The sequence below is a fragment of the Molossus molossus genome, unplaced genomic scaffold (genome assembly GCF_014108415.1).
Source record: "Molossus molossus isolate mMolMol1 unplaced genomic scaffold, mMolMol1.p scaffold_m16_p_3, whole genome shotgun sequence".
In the NCBI taxonomy this organism is placed as follows: Eukaryota; Metazoa; Chordata; class Mammalia; order Chiroptera; family Molossidae; genus Molossus; species Molossus molossus.
The window spans coordinates 112,704,819-112,724,056 of record NW_023425366.1 but is presented as its reverse complement, the minus strand read 5'-3'; the positions used below and the strand labels follow the sequence as shown (position 1 = coordinate 112,724,056).

At 41.9% G+C, this 19,238-nt stretch overlaps 1 protein-coding gene across 2 annotated transcripts in view; it reads right to left on the bottom strand.

Moving 5' to 3' along the window:
- Positions 1–19,238, bottom strand: part of GRIN2A (glutamate ionotropic receptor NMDA type subunit 2A) — a 385,539-nt gene that overhangs the window by 112,602 nt on the left and 253,699 nt on the right. For both annotated transcript variants that reach the window (XM_036279357.1, XM_036279358.1), the window contains one exon: positions 1,332–1,446. In XM_036279357.1, the coding sequence (XP_036135250.1) occupies positions 1,332–1,446 (115 nt within the window). The remainder of the gene's footprint in view (positions 1–1,331; positions 1,447–19,238) is intronic.

Here is a 19,238-nt window from a genome sequence, read left to right as displayed (position 1 = left end):
TATATTGTGCTCTACTTTGTCAATTTTTACTCTTATGCATTATTTCCTTCCTTGTACTTAATTTGGGTTTACTTTACTCTTCTTTTTCTAGCTTCTTTTTTTTTTCCCCTCACTCGAGAACATTTTTTCATTTTTTGTTCAGATAGAGCGGGAGGGAGAGAGAGGAAGAGAGAGAGAGAGAGAAACATCGACATGAAAGGTACAAATCGAGTGGCTGCCACCCACATGACCCAACCAGGGCCAGGGACAAACTGCAACCGAGGTACGTGCCCTTAAAGGGAATCGAACCCAGGTCTCTCTGGACCTCAGGCCAACGCTCAAACCACTAAGCCAAACCGGCCGGGGCCTTTTTCTAGCTTCTTAATGAAGAAGCTTAAGTCATTGACTTTTCATTTTCCTTTTTTTAATGATAAGCATTAAAAGCTATGAATTTCCCTCTTGGCACATCATCATCTTTATTCTTCCAACTTTATATGCTGTGTTTTCACTGTCATTCCATTCAAAATACCTTATAATGTCTTTCTGAATTCTTCTTTGACCCACGGGTTATTCAGAAATGTGTTACCTAATTTCCAAACATCTATTGGTTTTCTAGATATATCTTTGCTATTACTTTTTACAAAATGCGGTTGTAGTCCATTTGAAAGTTCAATTATGGGGGAGGGAGAGTGAGGCTGGTATAGATACCATCATTGTGTGCACGGCATCAGCTGTAAATCCCTGTGAAGTCTCCCCTCTATGACTCAAGACATAGCTGTACGGCACACGAGATGAATTTCCCTGCACAGTTATTTTTTATAGTCAATATATATGGACAAGAATATATGCTTTACAAACAATATAACCTTCCTCTCCAACCTATGCTGTATAGATATGATAGACTTAAATTTTGAAAGTTAGCTGATTTAAAGTAAGACTAAGTAAATGAAAATACAGGGGTTCACCCATCTGGTCAAATGTGTAAACATGGCACACATTTATGAGCTTTAGGCAAACTGATGTGATCACTGTTGTGTATGTGATATCTGCTACTGCAATGATGCAAGCAAAGCTCCACCATCTTGAAATTATCCTAAGTCCTTCAAAGACCCTAACTCCCAAGATTCGAGACCGCAGCATAGAGAGCAGCACGCAATTAGCAGTGTACCTGGGGAACGCATTCCAACTGCACCAACGACAGTTCTCTACCTCGTTCCAAGAAAGGTCTGCCCCTGGCATGGGATGGGATCTGGAGCAGCTCGATGGGAAATGATTTGGGAAAAGAAGCAATTCGACTCTTTTGCCGTCCAGGCTTCCATTCCTCCCAGGCGTTCAGCACACAGGACACTCACCTTTTCCCACTCTCGGTCCTTGTTCAGCACGATCACCACCAGCCTGGGGTGCACCTGATAGCCTTCCTCAGTGAAGGACAAGTCTTTGCCGTCCCATGTCACATTGACCATAAATCTAGGAAGAGGAAGAGAGAAAGACAAAGTTTTTAAGGAAGAATCAAAGAGGTGTCAAATAAATGAATAGATGCCACCATCAGGGTAACACTGAAAGAATGCACACGCCCAGCAGGTGTGGCTCAGTGAATTGAGCATCATCCCATAGACTGAGAGGTCCTGGTTCAATTCCTAGTCAGGGCACATGCCCAGGTTTCAAGCTCGATCCCCAGTATGGGGAGAGCAGGAGGCAGCCAATGGATGTATCTCTTTCACATCGATGTTTTTCTCTCTCTCTCCCTTCCTTTCTCTTAAAAAAAAATCAATAAAAACACACACACACACACACACATATATATATATATATATATATATATTTTAAAGTGCACACTTACAATGCCATCACCCACCTCAAGCAGCCTCTGGGTGTGGAAGTGTTAGTGCACATGCCGGCACTGCTAACTGACCAGGCGCTTTTTTTCCATGAGCCTGTACTCATTCTCAGAATCCCCAATCCTGTGCAAGCTTCAGCAACTGACTGTAATTAGCATGTGGGATGGAGCCTTTCTGTTCTGCCAGACCACAGACCCTTGTTCAGATGATCTTCTCACAGGAGGATCTGAAAGCATGTTCTATTATTTTTTAACAAGCTTCCCTAAAGGAAACTCATAAACTCCTAAACCACTTGATACACAACTTCAAAGAAGTAATCTCCCATTCATTACTCACTCAACTAATATTTATTAAACATTTGCTACATGCCAGGACTCAGCTAGTTGGTTGGGGATATATAAGGAAACAGACATGATCCCTCTCCTCATGAAGCTTATAGTCTAAGGGAAAGTACAGGCATTCATTGGTTAATTATAGATCTACGACAAGTGCTACAATAGCGAGGTGGGTGTGCTGGGTGAAAGTAGAAAAAGGGTCATCAGGCAAGACTTCTGTAAGGAAGTGTGGCTTGTCTTGAAGGATGAGATGGGTAAGAAAGGGTATAAGCATGTTCCAGGCAAAGGGGACAGCATGTGCAATAGCCCTGTGGAAGTACACACAAGGGACTGACTGTAAGCCTGTGAGGATGAAGCAGAGAGAGAGACAGGGGAGTGTAGGATGTGGTATGACTGAGATGGTGAATAGGAGAAGACAATGCAAAGCTTTTCAGGAGTTCCATCTTGTGTGTATTTTTTCCCCCCAGCATCAATGATTTTGATTATATTTGATATTTCTTTGATACACTAAAGTCAAGAGCATTGATTAATCACTCATTAATCAAAATATAATAAAATCCAGCCAGTGGGGCTCAGTGGATTTAGTGTCATCCCATGGACTGAGAGGTCTTGGTTCAATTCCCGGTCAGGACACATGCCTGGGTTTTGGGTTCAATCTTCGATGGGAGGCATGCAGGAGGCAACCAATTGATGTTTCTCTCTCACTTAGATGTTTCTATCTCTCTCTCCCTTCTTCTCTCTATAAAAAAAAAAAAAATCAATAAAAACATATTTTTTAAAAAGTAATAAAAAAAACATTTTTGGAAAGATTTCTATTAACAATAGCAGAAGAAAAAGATGTTGTGAGGTAACTGAAAATGATGTTTTAAAATATTATCTTTTAAAGGAGTATGATATTAATAAAGAGATAGTCAAAGAGAGAAAATAAGAGAATGCTGAGCTCAGATACATCTCAGGTGGTTGAGGAGACCAGGTTTAAGAAAGATATGGTATTACAAATCACTGAGAAAGGATGGCTTTTTATTAAATGCTAAGCTTTTCAGGCCATGATAAGGAGCACTGGGAAGAACTACGGCAGCCCTGGGATGAACTATGACAGAACTGAAATAAACTACAACAGCACTGGAATAAACTAGGAAGCACTGGAATGAACTATGACAGCACTGGGATAAACTAAGAAGCACTGGAATGAACTATGACAGCACTGGAATGAACTATGACAGAACTGAAATAAACTACAACAGCACTGGAATAAACTAGGAAGCACTGGAATGAACTATGACAGCACTGGAATGAACTACAACAGCACTGGAATAAACTAGGAAGCACTGAAATGAACTATGACAGCACTGGAATGAACTACAACAGCACTGGAATAAACTAGGAAGCACTGGAATGAACTATGACAGCACTGAAATGAACTACGACAGCACTGGGATGAACTATGACAGCACTGGAATGAACTACGACAGCACTGGAATGAACTACGACAGCACTGGAGTGAACTACGACAGCACTGGAATGAACTACGACAGCACTGGAATGAACTACGACAGCACTGGAATGAACTACGACAGCACTGGAATTCCACTTGTGCACTGATGAACAGTAAGTGTGAGAACACAGAAGAAGGGCCCCTAACTCAACTTGAGGGATTTACAGAGGGATTCCTGGGGAATCCTGGAGTGAAGTGATTGAGGAGAGGCAGGAGAAAATTTATGAGCAGGGGAATACTCTTAAGTAAAGAAGAATCAGCAAAGGGGGTGTCACACGCTAGAAGAAGTAGGAATTAGCTAAGTAAGGCTGGTGGCCAATGGGATTTGTCTGGAGAGAATTCCCAAAGCCAGATCATAGGAACCTTGAATGATACCCTAAAGCAGCAGCTCTCAACCTGTGGGTCGCAACCCCATTGGGGGTCAAACAACCCTTTCACAGGGATCGCCTAAGACCATCGGAAAACACATATTTCCGATGGCAATTCATTAACAGTAGCAAAATTACAGTTAGTAGCAACAAAAATAATTTTATGGTTGGGGGTCACCACAACATGAGGAACTGTATTAAAGTGTGGTGGCATTAGGAAGGTTGAGAACCACTGCAAAGGGTTTGGATTTTACATAGAAGGCTATGGGGATACATGAAAGGGTTTAAGGAGAGGTATTATGCATTTAGACTTGTTGCCAATAGAAGCAGAAGTAAAAGTGCTTCTCTGCATTTGAAGACAACGTCAACATTTTTGCTTATGGTAAAAAACATTCATTATCTAGACAGTTGGAACTGGGTTTTATCGTTGTTGTTTTTATTTTATCCTTTGATGCTTCCTGGCTGGTATCTGATGAACTAAATGGATGTGGTACAGGCAGGCACATTTAAGGAGTGTTCTACTTCACAGTCCCTTATTGAAACCCTTGAGAAAACAATTTGCATGGATTGGGAGTTTAGATGAGGACTGAATTTTGGTCAAGTTCTTCATTATCAGCTGGTTTCAAAGTAACTAATTAGGGTCTAGAGCTGTTTATATATTTCAAGTTGACTGTTTTGCTTTTGTTCCCATGGTTACTTTTAGCTCTATCACAGTATCTGGCACACTGTTGGGCAGAGTGAATATTTGGTGGTAGTGGATTGACAGTTCATCACCAGAAGTGCCATCCATCCATCCATACATCCATCCATCCATCCATTCATCCGTGATTATCCATTCCTTAGTACATCCATCCACCCATCTAATAGACATGTTTGAATATCTACTATATGTCACACTCCATGCCAAGAACCATGCTAGGAAAATCATACAAAAATAAGCAACCATATATCTGTAACAAATAACTGCAATAAAGAACAGTAAGTGTAGCTCTGGCCATTGTGGCTCTATCCACCAAAAGGTGGGTTCACTTCCCAGTCAGGGCACACACTTAGGTTGTAGGATTGATCCCCGGTCAGGGTGCAGCGGGAGGCAACCGATTGATGTTTCTCTCTTACATGTCTCTCTCTCTCTCTCTGAAATCATTTTTTTTTTTTTTAAGAACAGTAAGTGTAAAATTAGAGATATGTGCTAAGTAGGCTGGTGAAGAGCATAAGGAATAGAGGGACAGGCAGGGCTGAAATCAGGAAACAGTGGGAGATGTCTGGGTTGTATCGGGGACAGAGAATAAGGGCTGGCCAGGTGAATGGCCGGGGAAAGAAAGGAGATGCTCTGCATGGAGGGAACGGCAAAGTCAAAGGCCTGGAACCACAACACGGTAGAACTCTGTGGAATTTCAACATAAAGATTCAGATAAGGAATGCATAGCTAGGCCAGGCAACTCATTAAGTTTCTTTTTTATTTTAATTGAAATCAATGAGCTCTCAAGCCAGGTTTTGATTATTCAACACTTTGGGATAAACAGAGTTCAGGTTAGATCCACATAATGCCTTAAATATGGGTGAAACTGAAAAATATAGTCGATAATCAAGAGGTTTGGAAATATTCAATATGTTGTCTGTTTGGAAAAGGTAGACCAGAGAACAAATGTTTTGGGTTTGACTTAGACATGCGGCCCTGGGGAGAATCATTCACAGGGTTATGTTGTATGGACCAAAGACCATGTTTGCCATTTTAATCAAGGAGCTGCCATGTACTGTTGAGTACCAGGTCCCCTTCTGCTTTGCCAGTGAATTTACTTCAATCCCTTCCTTCTTGAATCCCCATCTCTACTCCCCCCACTCATTCCTTTTTCTCCCATTTTGTTCTGCAATTAGATGGACTTAGCAGGGTGATTATTTAGATGCAATCACTCTTCTTCAGACTTTGTGGAAACAATGACATGGAAATCCTCGTGCTCCAGGTTTCCCCGTGCTCCCGGGAGAGTCAATGTGCTGAAGCAGTGAGTTCATATGCTCCGTGTTAATATTGTTTTCTTCCTTTTCTTTCATTTTTACTTTTTTATTAAGAATCTTCAGTCACTTGGGAGGAAAAAAATGAAACTCTAACACACATTTCTGCTGAATGGTAATTTCATTATGAAGTTGGCAGGGAGCAAGTACCTATTCCCTTCAATTCCTCCATCCAATTTCTAGGAAAGACAATCCATATCTCCTTGGGCTTTCTTCCAATTTAAACTTGTTCCAGAGCAAAATTCTTTACCCAGGGAAATATCCTAATACACCCCGTTACTTAGTCCCCATTAACACCCACCGGCACGTGTATTAAACAGTAACATTTTATCACTGTTTTGTTTACCTCTCAAAAATTAATTATAAACATTTAGTGATCAGGTGAAATATGAGCAATTCTGGCTGCTGCCTAGCTCCAAACTACATTTTCAATATTTCCATCAGGAGCAGTAAGTACATGATAGCATGCTGGCAAAATGTAGAAGTAGGGAGGCCCTACTACTTTGCAGAAGGTCCACTTCTGTGTCGCTCTCACCCACTGATGGTAAAGTGTCAAGAGGCTGTTTTCCATTGTTAGTGAAATACACAGCACAAAACCAAAAATATGTAAATATACAGGGTGGGGCAAAACTAGGTTTACAGTGGTTTGTATGGAACATCATACAGTAATTAATAAATAGCAATATGAGAATGAACTCTGTGTTCGCATACTCACAGCTGTAAACCTCCTTTTGCCCCGCCCTGTACATGACTTACATACGAGTTTCCTGTGGTATCTAGTCTTAGGGGTATGAAGCTAAAGTCCAAACATTACTTGCTTGCAATTTGCGCCCTATGATGTTGTTTATGGGGATCAGAAATAACACTGAGAAACAGGTAGGCCATTTTTCCTATATAATTATGCCTGCCAAAAAATTGGGCCAGAAATGTCATGTTCTCTCTAGACCTGCACTGTCTAATTTGGTAGCTCCGGGCTGCGGGCGGCTATTGAGCGCTTGCAACGTGGTTAGTCTGAATGGAGATGTGCCACGAGGGCATGACACACACCAGATTGGGAAGACTTTGTATTAAAAACATGTAAAAGAGCTCATGAATAATTGTATATGGATTTCATGTCAAAACAGTCGAGACATATAGGGTGCAATAAAATATATTATTAAAATTAATTTTCACTTGTTCAATGTGCTGCCAGAAAATTGAAGGTGACTTGCAGCTCACGTTATATTTCTATTGGGCAGCTGTTCTCGACCGTCTTTGGTGTGTGCATGTGTTTTAAACAACAGGCAGTATGTATCATGAAGGCAGCGACCGCTTCTGCCCATCCAGCCCTGTAGAGTGTCTGGCACAGAGGGTGCTGAACACAGATATGCAGGATGGGTACAAGAACAAACTGCTGTTTCTACATTGGGGATGACAGAATGGGGAACAAAGCCGGGCTCCACCACTCCCCAGATGTGTCATTTTGGACAGTGTATTTAAAATTCTCCCAGCTTCCATTTCCTTCTTTGTAAAAATGGATCAGGTTAAACCATATGAACTAACCATGATAGGTTCATGAGGTTTAACCTAGCAGATCACTGACTCCCAGGTTTGGGGGCAAGAATAGCGATAGAGGACATCGTGGCCCAGCATGATGCCTAATAAATAGCAGTTAACATTTACAAACATTTTCGATGTATTTTTTTTTTACTGTTTTTCCACTCTGTCGTATTTTCAAACGCTCCACCCCAAATGCACGCTGGCCTTTTCAAAGCCATGCTTACCATGGCCATTCAGTGTACTCATTTCCAGGGTCCCTCTGTCCTTTTGTCCAAAGCCAACCACATCTGTGTGGCATCAGTTCCTTTTACTTTACTTAAAACGTCTCATTCTTCCAGATTCCTATTTTCTCTCTTTTGCCTTAGAGTGGTAAGTCTCCTTTAACTTCCCCAATCTGATTATTTGAAATGTTTTCTAGACATATTTATTATTCACCATTTCCCTTCAGACTTTAATTCTCTTACTGTTTCATAAATGCCACCATAACCCACTTAGTGTTTCTCAATTTCAGGTTAATTTTCCATCTGCTTTGCCATTTGCCACGTTCCCCTGGGCCTCTTCCCAAATCACACTATCCCTTAAATACCTCTCTGAACTGCTTTGGGTGTCACCATTTTTCGTTTGTCATTTAATTTAGAATGTCTTTTGTTTTGTTTTTTTTCAAAACAGAGTCACGGTTTTCTTAACCCCTTTTAAGTTCTCAAGACACTCACTTTATTTAATGGTTTTGCTTTCCCCAGTTTTCTCTTGTGAGTTTGAAATCCTTTCGCCTTTGCTGCCTCTCCTAGCACCCTCTCACCTTCACCCCCTATGGGCATCGGCCCTCTCTTTTCTTCAGAGCAAAGTCATGGAGTTGTTACCAGTCCTCAGCTCCCAACTCCTGCACCACCTCTTCCCCCAAACACACTTGCACATCTCTCTTCAGCAAGTTTCTGAATGAAGGCACTTCCCTCTTTGTCCAGGACTCAATGTCTTATGCTCCTTGGTGCTTTTCCGTTTCCTCTGAACAATTACCAAGGCATGACCACAGAGCTGAGAGCTAAACGTCAGGGTGGAAATGTAGTAACACCAACACACAGACCCGCATATTCTAGCCCAGCATCATCCAAAACAGACTCAGGAACTACAGCATAAAGAAAAAGAGAAAACTGGTTTAAACACAGAGGGGAGTAATTACTCTTTCAACTCCACTTTTATTGCAGCCAATTAAAACACAATAATGTCACCCGGCCCCGGGTTCAGTTTCCAGTCAGGACACATACCCAGGTTGCAGGCTCGATTCCCCAGTAGGGGGCGTGCTCGAGGCAGCCGATTGATGTTTCTCACATTGATGTTTCTCTCTCTCTAAAAAAAAATCAATTAAAACATATTTAAAAACAAAACAAAACATAATGATGTTAATTGTACTCGCTGACCAATACTGATTTGTTTTTTTTAATTAGAACAGGAGATGGTAGGCTCCATAAAGGCAGGGATCTTTGTTTTGATCACTGAGATTCTGAAACACCTAGAAGAATGTACCTTTCTGTGAGCACTTAGAAGTATTTGCTGACTAAATGAATGAGCAGACAGAGGCCTCCAGGAAATTGCTCATTCCATGCTTATTTCCTGTGCAACAACTTCAGACGGGCAATTCTGCGAGACAACTTTGGCTTTGGAATCTGACAGCCGGGGTTCGAATGCACTTCTGTGGCTTTCATTCCAGGTAAGTCTCCTAAATTCTCAGAGCATCTGTTTCCCCTTCTATAAAAGTGAGGTTATAATGACCATGTCACTGTGTAATTGCAGGGATTAAATTAGACAACATTTAATGAGATTAAAGTATAGAACGTGGCCAGTATAGTGTTTGACACATAATAAATGATAGTAGGAATTGCCATGGTTTTACATAATTATCTTTTCTCCTCCTAAAATTTAAGATTAAAGACTTTCTTTCAGATGTTGGAGGATCATTTTTGGCTGTTAATTCCAGTCCCCCAAGGGAGACAATGAGCCCCCTTGGCCCCCACCCCAAGAAAATAGGAGGAGCTAATCTGATTGCTCAGAGTCCTCAGTACCCCCAGCTAGGCTAGGGTGCAGGGGAGGTGACTTGGTGCCAGCCTGCCCTTCACATCTCCTGGGCTTCTCGTCTTTATTTGGTGAGCACGCCTGAGCCAAAGGTGACATTTTGGAGACATGCTGTCTTTTGTAATAACAACTTCTGAGTCTAAAACTTATAGAAAATTAGGGCAAAGCTTATTCTGTAAATATGACCATTCTTCCCATAAGCCCTTCTCACCAGACAGCACACCTGAACCATGTGGCCAAAGGTTTACCTTGGGAGTAGGACACAGAGTACGATGTAAGAGGCATGTCCTGATTATACCTCATGGGGAGCTGTTGGAAGTCCGAGTGTCCATTAATAAAGTGGTCCTCAGAATTTCACTCTGCTCTTGTTTCTTATATGTGTGCTTCTTTCAGAAACTGGTTGGGGAACTAGAAATTCTTGACGTTCTGGATAGTCTTTTGTGACACTGTCAAAATGGCTCCAAACATATCACCATTAACCCCTAATGACTCTGCCTAATCAAACCATTTGGAACTGGCTGGCACAGAGATCAATGGAACCGTTTTTGTAATGAGCGTCTATTCCAAGGGAGCCAAAAACTTCAGGTAGCTTGTAAAGCAGTTCCGTGAGCTCTCTTGATCACCTACGTCTATGCTTCCGAATTATTTGGGATCACAAACAGGCAGTTGTGCGTGGATGTTGCCTCCAAAAACTGTATAGAATGAGATAATGTGGGTCAATTCAAGGTGTGATTTTATCCAAGAATTTCCGGATATCCCTGTACTGGAATATTGCCCCCATGAGAACAGGGAAATTGTTTATTTCTTCTCAGTTCAACATTCCAGAACCTGGAACAGTGCCTGGCAAAGAGGAGATGCTCAATACACGTTTACTGAGGGAATAAAAAGTCTTCATGCTTTGTCATATTCTCTTGCCCTCTGCCAATGAGCCCTCCTGTACCCATCTGCCCAGGGTGTGTCCACCTGTGCTCCATGGATCACTAGGGATCTGATGTGGTACCTCCAAGACAGAAGAGAGGTTGGGGTGAAGCCACCTCTGCTTGAGTCTTTAATATATTGGACTTTTTTAAAGTTACTATTTGGGGAAAAACCTACTGCTTATATCAGCCAATTAAACAAACAAGCCAGAAAACAATGAAGAAGCTTGCTCTCCATGTTGATACACAGGACAAATCTGGTCTTCAGATCAGGAGACCTGGGAACTTGTCCCACTTCTCTGTGTGTGTGAGTAACAACAACTTCTTAAAGAAAGGGACTAAAATGTATTTGGCACCTAATACTTGCTAAGTGTTGTACCAGATACTTTCCATATGTTCATGAACTTTCTCTCAAAGAACTAAGCGGGGACTTCCCATTTTGCAAAGAAAGAACAAAGGCTCGGATGATTTTACGACAGTGTTAAAAGCTGCACAGGGCGTCAGACACTTGTGGTTGTCCATCAGTATCTTCTCTCATCTTCTGCCTTAGGAATAAGAAACCTCCATGTTTAACTGGCACATAGCATTCTATAATAAACTTTACATTTCCAAGCCTTCCTTGTAGTTAGGTATGACCTTGTGACTATGTTCCAGCCAACAGAAGAGAGAAGATATGACATGTGTAACTTATAGGAAGTATCTTACAGAGAGGGAATGAGCCCTTCTCTGCTCCTTCCTCCTTCTTGCTGGCTGCAATGCAGCAGACGTGATAGCTGGAGCACTGGCAGCCATGTCGATCACTATGAGGTAGAAGCCCTTGGCTGAGGGTGGCAGAGCCACAAGGCAGAAGCAGCCCGGGTCCCTGACACTATGGAACACTGCACAAGCCCTGAACCACCTTTGAACTTATTTTACAGGGAAGATAATTCAATGTCTATCTTGTTTAAGTCACTTTTATGCTTAGGGTCTTGTGTCACTTAAAAACAAGATAAATCCTAACCGGATTAACTGGTCGAGTACTATCTGAACCAAAATGGATTGCAAAGACTTTGAATTAAGCTGTACCAGCTACCATTTAGCCTCTCTGCAGCTTAGTTTACCTCTTCTGAAAACTACGGGCACAGCACCACCGTCCTTTGTTTCCTTCCAGCTCTGGAATATTTGATCCTGTCTCCTGATTTCCCTCCCAAGGCATAATCCTATATTTGGTCCTACTCCATCTCTTAGTATATGCTGTTCCTCTTGTCCGGAATGCCTTCCCTCCTCATTATGTTCCATCTAAACCCAATACTTTTTTAGGCAAGTCTAATCGCAAGCTCCACTTCTGCCATGTGGCCTTTCCTGATAATCTTGCCTTTTCTTAGTTCCTTTTAATCCATACCTCATGTTATAGCTCTTAGCAATACGTCATCCCCTACTGTTCTTCTAAGGATTTCACATTCACACATTTGGTCTCACCAGAAGCAAAGATCAGATCTTGGCTTTAGTCATTCATGTTTGTGTAACACCATGCTGTCAGGCACAGCTTGCTCAACATCTATTGACTCAATTTGAAAAGGAGTGCATTAATCTTTACCTCAGGACTACCTTTTCCCCACTTGACACCAGACACAGGATGAGTGGTGACAATAAGCCAGGCCACGTGTCTGTGTTCACACTATTTTGTGTAGCTATAATTCCTTTAGACATCATGTCTATTGGCCACCCTTCATGATCATCTCAAAGCCTGCCTGCAAAGGCTTACCTGATTCCTCCAACTCAGGCATGTCCTCTCCCAGTTCTCAACCCCGATATTGCTTGTGGTAGCTCCTCTCTTAGAATGTACCTTCATTATTTATATGTAGTCCCATCCACTTGGAGAGGACTTGTAAAAGATGACGTTTTTGAAGGTCCTTGTGATAGTTAATTTTATGTGACTGGGCTAAGAGATGACTGGATAGTTGATATTATTTCTGGGTGTGTCAGTAAGTGTGTCTCTGGAAGAGATCAGTGTTAGAATTGGTAGAGTTAGTAAAGAAGATAACCCTCTCTGTTTGGATGGCTCACTTGGTTGGACCAAAAGGTATACCAAAAGGTATACTAAGGTGTACTAAGGCTGTGTTCGATCCCTGGTTGGGGCACGTATGGGAGGCAACTGATTAATGTTTCTCTCTCACATCAATGTTTTGCCCTCTCTCTCAAAAATCAATTTTAAAAAACATATCCTCACATAAAGGTTAACCCTAATCAGTGTAGGTGAGCATCATCCTATCCATTGAGGGTCTAAACAGAACAAAAGGCAGAGGAAAGATGAATTTGTTCTCTCTGCTTGAGCTCAGATGTCCATTTGCTCCTGCCCTTGACATCACTGCCCCTGGTTCTCTGGCCTTTGGACTTCAGCTGGTATGTACACCACTGGCCCCCCTGGTTCTCAGGCCTTCAGGTTTGGACTAGAATGACATCATCAGCTTCTCTGGGTCTCCAGCTTGCAGACGGCGAATTGTGGTACTTCTCAGCCTCCATAATCGCATGAGCTAATTCCTCATAATAAATTTCTTTCTCTGCATCTTTACATATCTTATTAGCTCTGTTTCTATGGAGGATCCTGACAAATACAACCAGACACTACAATTGTCCAGAGCTGTGAAAATATGATACAAACTTTTGGTGAATATGATGTGAAGGGAGAGCCCTAGACTTGTGTTATTCATATCCTACACAACTTTATCACCTCTGCTAGACTATAAACTCCTTGAGGACTAAGCCAGTACTTTAAATTCTGGAAACAGAGTAGAGAGAAGAGCAGATTTAGGAATAGAGAGATTGAATTTGAGTTTTAAATCCATCGTTATTGGCACTATACCTGTAAGCAAATCAGCCAAGTTCTCTGAGATTCAGCTCATTCCTGTGTCCATGGGAATAACACCTCTGTTTCAGTCTGCTCTGGTTGCTATAACAAACCACCATAGACTGGGTGGCTTAAACAAGGAGCATTTGTCTCTCACACTTCTGGAGGCTAGAAGTCCAAAATCAAGCCCTGACAGATTGGAGGTCTGGTGAGAGCCCACTTCCTGGTTTACCTACAGCCCTCTTGTTATGTCTTCACATGGTGGAAAGAGACAGAATCTAGTGTCTTTTCCTTTTCTTATAAGGGCACTAATTCCATCATAAGGGCCCCATCCCCATATCTTCATCTAACCTTAATTATCTTTCAACCCTCTCACCCCAAATAACATCTAATTGGAGATTAGAGTTTCAATGTATAAATTTTGTGGGGACACAAACATTCAGTGCATAGCAACCGCACAGTTTCATGGGGGGAGTGCTAAGAGTTAGATGAAGGCCTATAACAAATACATTTATTGATTGAGATCCATAAGTAGTGTGAACAATTATGCTGGTTTTCCTGGAACTGGGGTTTCCTGGGGCATGGGACACTGTGCTAAAACTGAGAGTTCATAAACACTCAGGATCTTAAATTACAGGCCATAAATTATGAGTTTGGTACACTAAGCAACACCTCAAAAGCACATATACAAAAAGACTTCAAATCTATTTCTTAGCAAACACATCAATTCAAAAAAATATTGAGTACCTCCTATTTGTCAGCAATATGCAGGAGATAAGATAGTAAGTAAAAAAACAAAAACAAAAACAGACTTGTGATTCTTTTTCCAAAGTCACTTAGAGATTAAGGGGAAACAATTATTATCAGGAAATAATGACACAAATATAAATAATTACAATAAGTGGAAATATATTTGCAACTGAAGCCTCCAAAGCTATAGGATCATTAGCAGGGGGATGTAACCCATCAGAATACTGGTTAGTCTTCCATTATCCCATTTCTACCTGTCTTTCTGAAGGGTAAACACCAAGCTGGGTTCTCAGGAGGAATAAAAATCTCTTATGCTTTCCCATACAGGGAAGGTAACATCCATGAGTAAAACGAGCCAGGAGCAAGATACAGTGGTAAAAACACCAGCTAGAAACATTCAACAGCATTTCAAAACAATACTTTAAATGAAATAAAACAAATTCACTGATTACTTCTTTTTAATCTGTTCTCTATTCAAACCTAAAAATATCCATGTTTCTTCCTCTAGCAAAAAGGCAGGCTTTTTTTTTTTTATGATTGAATCCCAAGTAGGGTCACTTATTGACATACAAAAAGCCCTCTTCTTTGGAAAAGGCCACCCCACCCCCCTACAAACACCTGAGCATCTATGCTTCCCATCACCACAACCCCTTTCCTGCCATAAAAAATCAGACCTGGTGGGAGGGGCATGCACCTGTCCCAAGCTGAATCTGTCAGATTCTCTCTCCATGGAATTTGAAACTTGATAGGTAAGACAGAGACCAGGACATTTTCAATCTGGACCAAACTTTCCCCCACTAATAAATGTTGTCTCACCTTCTGACCTTTCCAAACCTTGGTTGCTCAACTTTTACTTTAATTTTCAAAGATACCCTGATAAAGTCCCCAAATATTTTTTTGAAAATATTTTTTTCTTATTGATTTTAGAGAGAGAGGAAGGGGGGGGAGAGAGGGAGAGAAAGAGAGAGCTAGAAACACTGATGAGAGAGAACATCAATTGGGCGCCTCCTGCATGCCCTCACTGGGGATTGGGCCCACAACCTGGGGACCTGACCAGGAATTGAACCAGTGACCTCTTGGAGCATGGGTTGATGTTCAACCACTGAGCCACACGGGCTGGGCCCAAAATATTTTCTATTGTTCCTTCTTCACTGCCTCCTTTTGTTTAAGTTAAGCTGGTCAGAGTTAATTTTTGTTCCTTGCTGCCAAAATACCTTCAATAATACTCACTTTGTTCCCACCTGGACTGTTATAACATCTTACCTGGTCCTCAGATTCTTTGTATATCATCCCCTATGTTAATAAGCCCGCCTGCCAGATAAATGATCCTAACCTTAGTGGTGATTATGTACAACTCTGCTCAAAAGCCTTAAATGGCTCCCTATTGTCCAGAGATAAAATCCATGTTCCTTAGCCAACTCTAACTTCCAATTTTATTTCCTACAACTGTTCTTTATGAATCCTGCTCTGGAGCAAACCCAAGCATCTCATGGTCTCCTGCTATAAAGCCTTATGATATCTCTTCCTGGCTTTTGTTCCTACATTTTCAACCACTGGGAAAGCAGTACTAGCTGTTATTTCTGGCTGCTTCCATTTCATGGTAATAGATCTTTCTCTTCCTGGCCAATAGGAGTACCTGTGGCTGCAGTGATTCCTTCAGGGATGGGCACATGACTCAAGCTCAACCAATCAGATGCCTTCTCTGGAAATGTTTTCTTACAGCTAGAGGAGATAATTGTTTCTCTTGACCTAAGGAGATACAGTGACAAAAGTATGTAAATTCAGAACTATTTTAGAAGACACTCTTCCCCAGCTCATGGTGTGGGGACAATGAGCCATAATAGAAAGGAACAGAAGAGAGGGAGGAAGGGAGGAAGGGAGGGAGAGAAGGGGGGGGAGAGAATGAGAAAGAAGATATAATTTGAGCCTGGATCTACACATGCTAGATAACAAGTACACCTCCAATTTTCCCAGTTGAACAGACCAATAAATCCTTTTCTTTTTGTTGAAGTTAATGAGAATTGGTTTTCTATCACTTAAAATCACAAATGTCTCAATTAGTATAAAGATTTTTTTCCCCCTAAATGATCACATGTTCAGACTTCCCAAAGCTAAGCACAGAGTTCACCTCCTCCCGAAGGGCTCACTGAGCTTCCAGCCTCCACTCCCTCCTTGGAACCCCCATCACATCCTCTGCACCTCCATTTCACCTTGTTATTATAGAACTTCTCTCTCTCTTTCTCTCTCTCTCTCTCTCTCTCTCTCTCTCTCTCTCTCTCACACACACACACACACACACACACACACACACCTTTTCCTTCGCTGGAGGGTAAACTCCTGAGGAACAGGGACTGTGTCTGTGTTGTTGCCACATGTCCTGCACCCCAAGCACAGCATCCAGCATATGGTAGGCGATCAGTGACCATTTGCTGAATAAAGAGGAGGAGGTTTTCATCTGGTCAGAGCTGGAGTCCTCAGCAGCATGGACAATGTCGCGGTGTGCTGGAGGACACCTCAGAACCATCAGGACAGAGTGAAATATGTCCTGGTCTAAATAGCAGTCTAAACGCTGCCCAGTCTCATAATGACACGTGACAGCCCTGTGTAAATTCAGCAGTAATAGTGTTTCACATCCTGCCACGAATTTCTGGGGTGGAAATGTGTGCCCCAGAAGGCTCAGCTCTGCAGCCGTCACTGTCCCGATGGTCATCCCTTTGCCCACAACTGCTAGGTCACTCTCTTGGTGGGGAAGACAACAATATATTTACCTCCTAACAGGCAAAGAAGAGCCACCAGATCAAGGAGGGTTTGGGTTCTTTCCTTTGTATAAATGATAGAGAGAACATAGGTTTTGATTTTCTAGCTCCTCGACCCATTTGTTTTCCAAATAGCTGTATAGAGTCCATTTTACAACCACAGGGAAATGACTGTAAGAAAAGTAGGAAGGAAAGAGTGAAAAGGAGAAAAGAAGAAAGAAACGTTCGAGCGAAGGAAAAGCCTGGGAAGGAGAGAAGGAGGGAGGACCAGGAGACCGGAGAGAGAAGCGCAGCGGCAGAGGAGCTTACATAACAGGACAAAATGGAGCCTGACCAGGGCAGGGCCCTTCAGGAAAGCTGGAGAGGGCGATGTGGGAGGGGATCCTCGTCAGTGCGACGAGAGAGAGAGAGTGACAAGATGGAGCGAGCCCAGAGCTGGTCAGCAGCTCCAGGGAAGGGGGGCGGTGAGAGGAGGCCCCTGCTGTGGTCTGGCACCAGGCCCTCCTTGGTGACATTGGAAAAGCAGGTCAGTTTCCGAGCTGCCTGGGAGATGAATGGTCAGCCAGGAAGAAGGGATGGGCAGGGCGGATGCTGAGTGAGAGGCTGACCTGATGCGGGACCCGGGAAAGGCGGCACTTCCCGAGTGCGGCAGGAAGAATGAAAGCCAGTTCTAGACAGCGCTGCCCAGGACACCTGTGCCCCAGGCTGGAAATGCAACGTATCTGTGATATCTGACATGGCAGCCGATCTCTGTGATGTCCCATGTCGCAGCGGCCCATCACCTGTGGCTACTGAGCACTTGAAATATGGATAGTGTGACTGAGGAACTGAATTTGCAATTACACTTTATTTTACTTAATTTAAATTTAAATAGCCACACATGGCTAGTGGCTGGCATGCTGGATAACTCAAGTCTAGGAACTGTGTGCATCACATTAAAAAAGGAATTGATTGCCAAGAGGAGCCAAAAGACTGCTTTCCAAAATGTCATCAGTGCATTTCAGGTTGGTACGCGGACAGGTGCATTAGGATGTTGCATGGGTTAGCTTCACTTTTAGAATTAAATTTGTTTATTTTCATGCATATTTGAAAAATGGAACTAGCACTATCAAACCCATTATTTCATAGATATCACTGCTTAGACAGAAACTGTGTTGGGATTTTATATCTCTAAAAAAAAAAATAGTCAACCCATAAATGAAAAGCACTATGTGAAAAATGTCACCAAGGGTTTACAGATATGACAAAAAGCAATGAATATATTTCATATAAATGGAATCATCCAATATGAGGCTTTTTGAGTCTGGCTTCTTTCAATTAACATAGTGTTTTCGGGGTTAATTCATGTTGGGCATGTATCAGTATTTCATTCCCTTATGGCTGAATAATACTCCATTGTATGGGTGGACCATATAAATTTATTCATGTACCTGGTGATGGACATTTTTGTTATTTATAACTTTTAGTTATTGTGAGTAGTGCTGCTATGTACATTCCGTGCAAGTTTTTGTTTGAATACCCCATTTTCATTCTTTGGGGTATATAACTAGGAATGGCATTATTTGGGGGTGATGGAAAAGTCCTGCAACCAGATAGTGGTGATGACTGAACAAGCACTGTGAACTTACTTACTGCCACCAAATTGTATACTTTTCAATGGTTAAAATGGTAAAAATTTATGTTATATGTATTTCACACAATAAAACTTTGTTTTTAAAAAAAGTAATGGCGAAATAAGTAGATGGCTGAATAGGCAGAGACTGAGCTGATTCAAATGATACAGTGAGTAGGTTTATCAGGGATCCCAGAGTATCCTTTCCCCCAAGAATCATTTCTACAACATCTCTGGCAGAAAGGTGAGCCTGACACCCACAGCACAAGAAAGAAAAGCAAAAATTAACAAGTGGGACCACATTCAACTTGCAGAGAAAACAGCAATAACAATAATAACATATACCAACAAAATAAAGAGGCAACCTCTGGAATGGGAGAAAAATCTTTGGAAACTACATATCAGATAAGGGACTAATATCCAAAATACATAAGAAACTCACAATTCAATAGCAAAAATGGGCAAAGGACTTGAATAGACTTTTTGCCAAAGGAGATATACAAATGGCCAGCAGGTATATGAACAGGTGCTCAGTGCCACTAATCACCAGGGAAAAGCAAATCAAAACCACCATGAGACATCACCTCACACCTGTCAGAATGGCTATTATAAAAAAGACAAGTGTTGGCAAGGATGTGAAGAAAAGGAAGACCAGGTGCACCGTTGGTAGGGATGTAAGTGGTGCAGCCATCCGCTTCTGGGTATGCCACCAAAGGAAATGAAAGAGGATCTTGAACAGACAGCT